The sequence below is a fragment of the Propithecus coquereli genome, unplaced genomic scaffold (genome assembly GCF_000956105.1).
Source record: "Propithecus coquereli isolate 6110/MARCELLA unplaced genomic scaffold, Pcoq_1.0 Scaffold81, whole genome shotgun sequence".
Classification (NCBI taxonomy): domain Eukaryota; kingdom Metazoa; phylum Chordata; class Mammalia; order Primates; family Indriidae; genus Propithecus; species Propithecus coquereli.
This window is the reverse complement of record NW_012154285.1, coordinates 6623037-6635569: the sequence shown is the minus strand read 5'-3', so window position 1 is coordinate 6635569 and position 12533 is coordinate 6623037. Positions and strand designations below refer to the sequence as shown.

Sequence of the window (12533 nt, the reverse complement as noted above, 5' to 3'; positions counted from 1 at the left end):
CCCGCCTCGGCCTCCCAGAGAGCTAGGATTACAGGCGTGAGCCACCACGCCCGGCTGGATTCTGAAGACTTTTGATCTAGATCCCCTAACTAGTATTTCTCAAAGAGTGGTCCCCAGATTGAATCAGAATCTCTGGGAGTAGAACTCCAGGAAACTCATGGCTATCAAGTTCCCCAGGGGTTTCAGATGTCCACTAGAGTTGGAGAATCATTTTTTTGGACACTAAAAGGCCCAGAATGGGAGGAGGGAACATCAGTAGTAGGGATGAACCCCAGCTGGTTAAGGCTGACATTGGGGATACTACACTGGGCCCGTAACAATGTAATGGAGGGGATAAGTGTTCTCGGAGAAAACTGGGTTTGAATCACAGTGACTATGTGGTCTTAGGTCATGACCCCACTGAGCCTTGATCACCTACCTGGCTCCTTCTCCTACTTAAAGTATTTAACAATTGTCACTTTCTCAGATAGGTTTTCCCTGACCACATTATCTATTATAAAATTGTCTCCATCTCTCACCCCCTCCCCCAAGTCCCTTCTTGATTTTTCTCAGTAGCATTTATCACCATCTAATATACTGTCTACTTTGCTTATTGTTTGTCTCCCCCAGTACAAATAAAGCTGCATTAAGGCTTTGTCTATTTTACCGATGTATCCTCCAAGCGTAAAACAGAGCATACCAAACAATAAGCACTCAATAAGTTTTGTATGAATAAATCTATCTGTAAAAAGGAAGGTAATACTATAATAGTACCTACCTCCTAGGGAGATACTAGAGCTGTTACGAACATTAAATAATACATTTAAAAACCATGCAACACACTGTCTCTGCAGGGCTCTAGGCACATACTGAATTCATCTAGGATGCTTCTTAGTCGGCTAAACCCTCTCGGGTGGAGGGTTCTCGAAATTTTGGGGCAGATTTTTACTGCTGATCAGCCCCCTTCCCCCTACTTTTCCCTGGGTCACTGTCCCCGAGGAGTTCCTGGTTCCTCAACAATTAATCATAGCCAAGCCTAACTGGTTTTTCAGGACAGAGGATAAATACAATAAACAGGAGCAGCCGAGCCCGAATTTTGACCGAGAACTTTCTCCCCTTCTCTCCTCACTTCCCAGTAGGTGACTGGGAAGGGATTTCCATCGCAACAGGCACCTCCTCTTGCCAGCTTGATTCCATCTACGAAGCACAAAGCACATCTATGGAAGCGGCGACTGGGGGAAATACACCCCTTTCCGCGCAGGCGCATTCAGTTGCAGCCCTCGCGACTATCGCGATAGACTCAGCGAGATCGACGCTGGCCCTTTAACAGTCCCTTCCCGGGGGCCTGCCCCGCGCGTGCGCACAGCGGTTCTGCGCTTGTCATCATGGCGACGCGGGGCCATGTGCAGGACCCTAACGACAGGCGCCTCCGGCCCATTTACGGTGAGTGCCTGCGGCCTGCCCAGTCGCCAGTCCGAGGCGCTGAGGGCTGCCGAGGCCGGGGCAAAGGCCCAAGAAGGGAGCTGAGAGCCCGCGCGCAGGACAGGCAGGCGCTGGGGGCGGGCCGCGCGGGCCACTAGGCCGCAGCCCCGGGCCTCGCGTAGGCGCCGGCCCTGCCTTCCTGAGCCCTGAGGTGGTAGCGGCGCGATTGGGGCAGCGGCTGGTCGGCAGAGCTGGCCCGACTGGCAGGCGCGGTGGTTCGCGTAGACACTTGGGTTGTCCACAGGCTGCGTTGATAGGGCCGCTCCAAGGGAGACGGAAGATCTTCCCGCAGGTGGAAGCCGGCTCCGGCATAAGGGTGGGACATCCCACCTGAGAGAAAACTCTCCACCAGGGAGTTTTTATTTACGGGAATTGGGCCTAGGAGGTTGTCTGACTAGGTGGGATTCGCCGTACATGGAGAAACCGAGGTCCAGAGAGGGGAAGGGGGGCTGACGCAAGGTCACCCTGATCGAGTGAAGAGCAGGCCCAGGATTCCCAAGCTCCTAATCCAGAGCTGTTTGGTGGAGAAACAGCTGCTCTGGGCACACGTGGGAGGCGGGGGGAGGGGGTCTTGGGCCCAAAATAGCGGTGTCAGAGGGGCATGCGGGGCTGCTGGAATGCTTTTCCTTTCTGCAGCTTCTCTGTGGTTTTCTCTGCAGCTTCCTTTACGCGTGCTAAGTAGATCCTTCTCGACACCGCTTACCTCAACCCGCAGGCTTTAAGACCTTGATGTCATCCTGCTAACCTGGTAGTGAAAAGCCACAGATTTGTGTTTGGGAGCAACGCTTTTTCAATAACGGAGATGTTCTGTAATTGGACGACGGTCCCTTTTGCATTTCCTTTCTTCTTAGATAGTTGTATGGTCTTGGTCTATTTCAGTTAATGATGAGGAAGCTTGAAGGTCAGTGGTTTTTTGCAAAAGTAGACCTCACGTCTACTGGATGATGCTAAAGGGAGGCCTCTCAGGGCTGGAATCATTTAGTGTTTTTTTTGGGGGGGGGCGATGTTCACGTTATATTTCTGGCACAGTCGGTCCTGCTTTTACTTCATAATTTCTGTGATGTTTTACTTTCATATCTCATCTGATTCTAGCAACACCACCACTGTGAGATGGGTAATAATAATGGCTAAAGTGTACAGACCACTGTACACTGACATTTGTCACTGTCTTTGGCCTTTTATATAGGTTATCTCATTTAATCTTCACGCATTCTCATGTGGTGGGTACTGTTTTTTTCCAGCGCCCCCCGCTTTTGTTAAAACAGTTGAGGAAACTGGGTATTTATTGATGTGTAATTTGTCTAAGGCCACTCAGCTAATATTTCTTGGAGTTAGGATTAAAACCCCTGTGGGCTTTTCCGGGCTCACTCTCTTAACCATTATGCCAGAAACCCCCTCACTTTGAGCTGAAGACTCTGATTTTCTTTTCCCTACGGCTGCATATTCTCATGCGCTTGCCCTCAGTGTACATTTTCAGAGGGCAGAGATGATACATACAAAGTGCTACAAAGTGGGCGATAGAAGGTGAGAATTGAATCCAGGGTTCATAGTTGGACTAATTTCAGCTTTGTGTAGCAGCTGCCTGCAGACTTTTTTTTTTTTTTTTTAACCAAAAAGACTTGCTTTCAAGAATAATTGGATTTTTAAAATTATTCTTGACCAAAGAGAATTCCTTTGGTACCATAGCCATTGAGAATGAGGAGTGTTTTGACTATCCAATGAGAAACACCATGTCCATTTTACATTGTTAAACATCAGGACATATTAACTGGGATATATTAATGGGTTATGTTCTCAAAACTGAAGTCAGAGTTATGTAGCTTTTGTTATAGCTACATGGGAAGAGGATTAGAGGCTTTCTTTAGGAATTCTAAGGTGATTAGTTTAAACTGGCAGGAATAGGAAAAGAATGGGTACAGACTGTCCTTGAATTCAGCACTTTTGACTTTTGAACTCCAGACTTTTATTGTTTAAATACATTAGTACCCCTAAACAACTATTATTCCTTAAACTCAGACATTCACTACCTGACAAATGAACAAACTCATCTATGGTGGTGCTCACCCACCAGCCGTAAGTTCAACAACCATCAGCATTAATTAGTGCTTACTTGTGGGCTGTTAGGTAGGTAAGATTATTGTGATCATAGGAAGCTGAAGGCCATTAACTTGCTCACGGTTGTAGCTAGTAAGTTGTAGAGCAGGGATTCTAAAACAGGCATTCTGACTGGAGAACCCAGCACTTCGTCAAAATCAGATTCAGCAGCACCACTGTCTTGGTACTGCAATATTTGTACTGACTGCCAAGGTTTAAGGATTTTACAACTGTTGAAAACTTTGCCTGGGACCTCACGTCTTCCTGGATATCATTGAGGGTAGACATGGACGGGGCTATGAAGTGATTCATTGAAAAATTGTGGTGGGTTGAGATGTGGTGGATTGAAATTCTGCTTGTGTCTAGGATTGGAATAGCTTTTCTGTGTATAGATTTGATTAGTTGAAACCTCTTCACAGTCATCTTGCATTACTCATCATAAATTGATAAGTTTGGATATGGCATTTTTAGTTTTTGAAAACCTCTACCCATGACCTTATTAGAACTCCTACTTTATTATTCATTCTCCTTTTGCAAAGAATGAATAATCTCTTTTGCTACATAGTTCTCAGCAGATTTTGCACTCTTGTATGACTGGGTGAGCTCTGGTGCTTTCCTGTACCATTATTATTAATTTTTAAATGTTTTTAAGCCAGGAATTGTGGCACATGCCTGTAATACCAGGTACTCAGAAAGCTGAGGTGGGAGGATTGCTTGATATCAGCCTGGGCAACATAGCAAGACCTTGTTCCCGCAAAAAAGTTTTTAGAGATTATGAGGCAAGGAAGAAGAGGGATGGAAAGACATAATAAATATTTGATTGTGTTTAAATAATTGGAAATGGAAATGATAATCAGATATGGCACGTAATAACTTAATATAGGATATGGGAATTACTAGGTCAGCAAATTACAAAGTAGAGAAGTATTCATAATAGAAAAAATGTTTTTCCCTGAGAATGATGGAAAAAGAGAAAAAGAAAAAGGTTTTTAAGAGGAGATTTGATAAAGAGAAAGGAAGAAAAGAAAAAAAATGTTTCCATGGGCTTTAGAATACACACACCCACACCGACACGATCCTGTCTTACTAACCTGCATTCTGGCGCTAGCTTGAATCAGGTGTAGCATATTTCCCAGCTGTGTCTCCAATGGCAATCACTTCTTTAGTGAGTTAGGACATTTCTCTTGGGTGCCTCGCCAAACATAAGCTCAGTAATTATTCTGCTGTAGTTTGTTAATAAAAACTCTGATATCCTCAATAAAAGGTGGTATTTATTCTCACCTCCTGTTGGGCAGTGTTAGGTATGCGAGTCTTGTCCTCCTGTTTTGCCCCAGGAGTGACGGGGTGTCTTGGTGAGTAAAGACTATCTTGCTTTTCTGTAGAGAGGTCACTTGGCACAACCTCTTCTCTTCTGTTCTGAAAATATGACCCTTGAAAAAGCCCTAGACTTTTAATTTTTTTTTTTTTTTTTTTTGAGACAGAGTCTCACTCTGTTTTCTGGGATAGAGTGCAGTGGCATCATCACAGTTCACTGCAACCTGGAACTCCTGGGCTCAAGTGATCATCTTTTTTTTTTTTTTTTTTTTTTTTTGAGACAGAGTCTCACTCTGTTGCCCGGGCTAGAGTGCCGTGGCATCAGCCTAGCTCACAGCAACCTCAAACTCCTGGGCTCAAGTGATCCTTCTGCCTCAGCCTCCCGAGTAGCTGGGACTACAGGCACGCGCCACCATGCCCGGCTAAAATTTTTTCTATATATTTTTAGTTGTCCAGCTAATTTCTTTCTATTTTTTTTTTTTAGTAGAGATGGGGTCTCTCTCTTGCACAGGCTGGTCTCCAACTCCTGGGCTCAAACGATCCGCCCACCTCGGCCTTCCAGAGTGCTACGATTACAGGCGTGAGCCAACGTGTCCGGCGCCTCAATATTTTTTGATAGATAATTGATGTTTTTCATTTTTATATAAATGCTGTGTGAATGAAGAATCAAAAGATAGCTCTTTTTCTTTGCTCCCTGTCAACCAACTTGCATGCCTTATAGCTCCTTCAAGACAGAAATTCTGGAGCTGCCATTGGCAGCCTCAGGCTCAAAATATTTATGATTTCTCGACTGGGGTTCCCCATAGCTTGCCGACTTGGTCTTTCCGTGTTGTGATTTAAGATTACCAGGGAGAGACTTGGTTTACTCAACTGGGGACAAATGTCCATCCACCTGGGATAGGCTGCAGTTACCTGGTCTAGACATAGTCATCTAGCCTTATCCCTTCGGCAGGGGTAGTGGAAACCAATTCCAGAGAAGACGGCATGGGCAAATAGATACAGTATATTAGAACCTTGTCAACTACAGAGGGAAAAGGAAAATATCCTTATAGTCCTGACCTCTGGGATCTGATCCATTTATGGGCAGACCCTCAGAGTTAGGTCTTATCAAGATATGAAGATAATGTTCTATGAACCTGGAACCTTGCATTACCAAGTCAGCAGTAACTTAGAACTGACTCAGAATGAGGTAAGCATCATTATTAAGAAGAGAGAGCGTCATTTATTGAACTGGCTTATCTGTCAGATATTCTTTTTTTGTTTTTTTTAAATAAGGTCCTGCTCTGTTCCCCAGGCTAGAGTGCAGTGTGACATCATAGCTCACTGCAACCTCAAACTCTTGGGCTCAAGCAATCCTCCTGCCTCAGCCTTCTCAGTAGCTGGGATAACAGGTGCCCACCACCACATGTGGCCATTTTTCTTTTTTGTAGAGATAAGGTCTTGCTATGTTGCCCAGGCTGGGCTCAAGTCCCTGGCTTCAGGCAGCCCTCCCGCCTCCCAAAGTGCTAGAGTTACAGGTGTGAGCCACTGTGCCTGGCCCCTCTACCTGAGTATTAGGTCTTTGACCTTCCTTTCTAGATTGTGATTCCCTACAGAGTAAGGCTGCTTATCTTTTTACCTAGCATTATTGGTGCTCATCAATATTAAGTGCATTGAAGAGATAAAACTCATGTGTTCATGCCATCTGTTAAAAGTTTTCAGTAAAGTGTTCAATGGAGAAAAATTTAAATCATGTGGTAAAATGATAGTTTATTTCTTTTATTTGGGGCACTCTGGACCACTGGAGTCATAGATTATTTGAGTTGTCCATGCCTATGCTGATTTGGGACCTTGATGCTCAAAGAAGAACCTGGTAGTGGTAGTAGATGGTAAACTGGCCTGTGTTCAGTCATCTTTGTCTATTTAGAATGGACAGCTACTGTACTGTTTCCCATTTATAGCACTTCTCAGTTTCTTTCTCTGGAAATGAGTATTTGCTTTTGTTAGACTTTAAAAGAAATTGATAAACTTTATGGCAGTTTTAAGTTTATGGAAAAATGAGCAGAAAGCAGAGAGTTCCCATATACTCCCTCATAAGCACCTCCCCCGCTTCCTTATTAGTAACAACTTGCGTTAGTGCGGTATATTGCAGATCCAATATGATACATTATTGTTAACTGAAGTCCATATATTACCTTACATTAGGGTTCATTCTTCATGTTGTGCATTCTGTAGGTTTTGACAAATGTGTGATGACATGTATCCACCATTAGAGTAGTGTACAGAGTAGTTTCACTGCCCTAAAAATCCCTGTTCTCTGCATCTACCCCCATCTCTCCCCAACTACGACCACTGATTGTTTTACTGTCTCTATAGTTTTGCCTTTCCAGAATGTCATATGGGAATCATATAGTATATAGCCTTTTAGGATTGGCTTTTTTCTTTACTTTTTTTCTTTTTTTGAGACAAAGTCTTGCTCCGTCACCTGGGGTAGAGTGCAATGGCATCATCATAGCTCACTGCAATCTCAAACTCCTGGGCTCAAGCAATTCTCCTGCCTCAGCATCCTGAATAGCTGGGACTATAGGTGTGCCCCACCACACCTGGATAATTTTTGTATTTTTTGTAGAGATGGGGCCTCACTCTTGCTCAGGCTGGTCTCCAAAGCAATCCTCCTGCCTTGGCCTCCTTGAGTTCTAGGATTACAGGTGTGAGCCACCTTGCCTGGCCAGAGTGGCTTTTTTCACTTGGCAATATGCATTTAAGATTCCTCCATGGCTTTTTTTTTGTTTGTGTATTTTTTCTCTTATATCTTTTTGTGTTTTGATAGCTTATTTCTTTTTATCGCTGAATAAAATTCCATTGTGCGATTTGTTTATATATGCCCCTATTGAAGGACATCTTGGTTGTTTATAAGTTTTGACATTTAATAAAGCTGCTATGAACATTCATGTGCAGATTTTTGTGTGTGCGTAATTTTCAATTCATTTGGGTAAATACCAAGGAGTGTGGTTGCTGGATCAGACGGTAAGAGTTTGTTTAGTTTGAAAGACATAGTTTGAAAGACACTTTGGTGATTTCTTATAAAAGTGGCTGTACCATTTTGCATTCCCACCAGCAATGAATGAGAGTTCCTGTTGCTCCACATTCTCACCAACATTTGGTCCATAGATTGGTTATTTATTTAGAGACAGAATCTCCTTCTGTCCCCCAGGCTAGAGTGCAATTGTAGCTCACTGCAACCTCTAATTCCTGGGCTCAAGCAATCCTCTTGCCTCAGCCTCCCGAGTAGCTGAGACTATAGGCACATAGCACCACACCTGGCTAATTTTCCTATTTTTTGTAGAGACAATGTCTTGCTGTGTTACCCAGCTTGGTCTCAAATTCCTGGCCTCAAGTGACCCTCCCGCCTTGGCCTCCCACAGTGCTGGGATTATAGGCGTCAGCCATCGTGCCTGGCTGTAGATTGTTTTGGGTTGTCTGTGCCTCGTTTGTTCCCATACTTATTTGGGACCTTATGAAGAAAGAAGGGCCTGCTAGTGGTAGTAGGTTATGGTCTGGCCTGTTGACTGTCATCTTTTTGTATTTCTTTTTTTTTTTCTTCTTCTTAGAGCTTTCAAATAGCTGAACATCTTTTTATATTTAGAATTGACAGCCACTGCCCTGTTTCCCATTTATAACACTTCTATTTTCTTCTAGATCTTCTGATCTGGAAATGAATCTTGACTTTTGTTAGGCTTTTGAATAATGATTGATTGCTTTTATTCCTTAATGCAATGTTATAGTGAGTCTTTGTGTTTCTTAAAATTTGGAATGGATCATACAATTCAATAGCAAAAAAACAAACAAACAAATAACCTAACTTAAAAATGGACCAAGGGCCTGAATAGACATTTTCCAATAAAAGATATAAAAATGGCCAACAGGCATATGAAAAAGTGCTCAACATGACTAAACATCAGGGAAATGCAAATCAAAACCACAGTGAGATATCACCTCACACCTATTAGGATAGGTATTATCAGAAAGACAAGAGAAACAAGTGTGAGGATATAGAGAAAAGGAAATCCTTGTATATCATTGGTGGGACTGTAAATTGGTATAGCCGTTATGGAAAACAGTATGGAGGTTCCTCAAAAAATTAAAAATAGGAAGAATTGCTTGAGGTCAAGAGTTCGAGACCAGCTTCAGCAATATAATGAGACCCTGGCTCTACCAAAAAAAAAAAAAATTAGCTGTGTGTGGTGAAGCACACTTGTAGTCCTGGCTACTCTGGAGACTGGAGTAAGAGGATCATTTGATCCCAGAAGTTTGAGGTGGCAGTGAACTGTGATCATGGCACTGTACTTCACCCTCGGTGGCAGAGCGAGACCCTGTCTCAACAAAAAGAAAAAAAATTGAAAATAAAACTACCATGTGACCCAACAACCTCTCTGCTGGGTATCTACCCAAAGAAAATTATATCAGCACCCTGTAGAGGTATCTGTAGTACTCCCATGTTCATTGCAGCATTCTTCACAATAGCCAAGACATGGAAATAGCCTGAGTGTCCATTGCTGTATGAATGGATAGAGAAATCATGAAACTTAATGGAATATTATTGAGCCTTCAGAAAGAAGGAGATACTGCCATTTGCAACAATATAAGTGAACCTGAAGGTCATTATGCTAGATGAAATAAGCCAGACATAGAAAGAAAAATACTGCATGATCTCACTTCTATGTGGACTCTAAAAAGAGTGGAATACACAGAAACAGTGGAACAGGGGTGAGGAGAGGGAAGAAATGGGGAGACACAGGTCAAAGGATACAAACTTGCAGTTATGTAGGATGAGTAAGTCTACAGATCTAATGTACAGCATGAGGACTTGAGTTAATAATGTACTGTATACTGAAAATTTGCAAAGAGATTTTACATGCTCTTAGTACATACAAAAAGTATGTGAGGTGATAGCTGTGTTAATTTGCTTAATAGCTTTTTTTTTTTTTTTTTTTTTTTTTTGAGACTGAGTCTTGCTCTGTTGCCTGGGCTAGAGTGCCGTGGCGTCAGCCTAGCTCACAGCAACCTCAAACTCCTGGGCTCAGGCGCTCCTACTGCTTCAGCCTCCTGAGTAGTTGGGACTACAGGCATGTGCCACCATGCGCGGCTAATTTTTTCTATATGTTTTTAGTGGTTTGGCTAATTTCTTTCTATTTTTAGAAGAGACTGGGTCTCGCTCTTGCTCAGGCTGGTCTCGAACTCCTGAGCTCAAGCAATCCTCCCACCTCAGCCTCCCACAGAGCTAGGATTACAGGCATGAGCCACCGCACCCGGCCTAAACCCATTAATTTTCTATAGATAAAAGTATTAATGTCATCTGTCATCCAAATATGTATAATCGTGAATCTTCGTTAAGGACTAATATAACCCGATTATATTGCTTTTGGATGAGAGGTAACTATAGAAATGTAAGATTGTATTGACCATCCTAGCCGTTTAGAGTTAAAATCAGGTCCATGATGTTTTTAATAGTAAATTAAGATACTTTCTGGGGAGGGGGGAGGGGAGAGGGAGGAGGGGATGGGTATTTGTATACACAAAGAGTGCAATGCGCACCACCCAAAGGATGGACATATTTGAAACTCGGACTTGAGGGGGGGCAAGGGCAATATACGTAACCTAACCATCTGTACCCCCATAATATGCTGAAATAAAAAAAAAAAGATACTTTCTGAAACATACCAGCGTGTGCATTTTTCATATTCATTGTTGAAGGAATAATAACTATTGTATAATTTATTTTTTCACAGATTATCTTGATAATGGTAATAATAAAATGGCAATTCAGCAAGCAGATAAACTGTTGAAGAAACATAAGGATCTTCATTGTGCTAAGGTAAGTTCTTTTGCCCTTGAGTTACTTATATTTGGTGGGTTATATCTGTAATTCTTCACCTTAAAGGGGAAGGATGTTTAATCTCTTTAGTGACTTTGTGTTCTTTCAGAGTACTTTGTAGACCGTTTAGTTTCCTGGTCATTTACATGCCATAAATAGTATTTAATTAAAAGCTAGCTGTTTATTTCTTTAGATATTATTAATCTAATTTTTTATTTTCACAGGGTTCTTTTAAGCCATACTGTGTACTCTTAATATGATTGAAATAGGAAAGACTTTTGATTTGCTTATATTTTTAGTAAAAATAGGTTCAGTTTATTAGCAACCTAGGTATACCTTATAACTTGTACTTTCAGATTGGCTTTCTTTGGTTCATATTTCTTTTTCTGGTCCTTTTGAAAACTGATTTTTCTTTCCTTTCTATCAGGTTTTAAAGGCAATTGGTTTGCAGAGAACTGGAAAGCAAGAGGAAGCCTTCACCTTGGCACAGGAGGTGGCAGCCCTTGAACCCACAGATGACAACTCACTGCAAGCATTGACTATTCTTTACCGGGAGATGCATCGACGTACGTTTCTTTCTTTTCATTGTTTTTCAACCTGAGCTAAAGTTTTTGGATATTTCTGATTGAGTTTTCGAGTTAGCTTTGTCTAATTTACTTGTCATTCATGATTTGAATGGATGGCAACAGGCAGAATAATGCATTAGGAGTGGTTTGTGAGGACTGTAGACAGAAAGGATAGTTTACATATATTAGGATCCTTGAATTGAAATGAGGATTAAAGTGAGTTCGTTATGATATTTTGATTAGGTAAATAGAGGTCTTACCCTTATTTTCACTTTTTAGTATGGAAAATTTCAAACACAGACAAAAATAGAAGAGTATAATAAATTCCATTGTTCCCATTACCCACCTTCAGCAGTTATTAAGACATAGCCAATTTTATTTTGCCTATACTCCTCCTCCTGCCAGATTATTTCAGAGGTTATTCTAGACAGTCTATGATTTCATCTGTAAATAAAGATTTTCATTATTGATTTCTTAAATATTTTATTATGAAATACATATTTTTCATAATACATATTATGAAAGAATATAGTTTATGTAACATACTGGTCAATTTGTTGTGTAATAATTAACACTCAATGAACCTATCATCCAACTTAAGAAATAGTGCATTATCAATATTAGGAAGGCTTTCTGCATATATACCTCATCAATCTTAGTTCCCCTTTTACTTCCCAAGAGGAACTTGCTATCCTGAATATTTTTCATTCTCTTGCTTTTTAAAAAATATTTATCCAATTTTTTCTCTAAGTTATACATTATTAGTTTTGTTTAATTTTGAACTTCATATAAGTGAATTTGTACTATATGTATTCTATGACTTGCATTTTTCATATGATATCCAAGTGGCTGTAGTTGATTCATTTTTACTGCTACAAAATATTTTGTTGGGCGACTACACTGCAGTCTAGTCGTGTAATTGTCAGATCATAGGGTAAGTGTATGTTTAGCTTCAAGATAAAGAAAGATAATGTCAACTTCTTTTCTCAATATCCTAGCAGTTTCTGAATTTTGATTGCTCCACATCCTTGTCAACACTATTCTTAACCTTTAAAATTTTTGTCAACCTGGTGGGCAAAAAATGTTATTTTATAGCTTAATTTTATTTCTAATACTTGCAAAAGATAAAACTTAAGAGGTGGGGTATTATATCTGATTATTTAGGGATTGCATTGATTTGGGGAGAGAGTTAGGAAGGAGACTGAAGCCAGATCCTATAGGGTCTTGCATGTTGTAAATATGAT

The 12533-nt window shown here is 41.3% G+C and overlaps 1 protein-coding gene across 1 annotated transcript in view; it reads left to right on the top strand.

Moving 5' to 3' along the window:
* The first annotated feature begins 1347 nt into the window (after positions 1-1347).
* Positions 1348-12533, top strand: part of NAA25 (N(alpha)-acetyltransferase 25, NatB auxiliary subunit) — a 74243-nt gene continuing 63057 nt past the window's right edge. Inside the window, exons 1-3 of the mRNA XM_012663418.1 lie at positions 1348-1422; positions 10638-10723; positions 11151-11289. Coding sequence (XP_012518872.1) covers positions 1365-1422; positions 10638-10723; positions 11151-11289 — 283 coding nt within the window. The 5' untranslated portion in view covers positions 1348-1364. The remainder of the gene's footprint in view (positions 1423-10637; positions 10724-11150; positions 11290-12533) is intronic.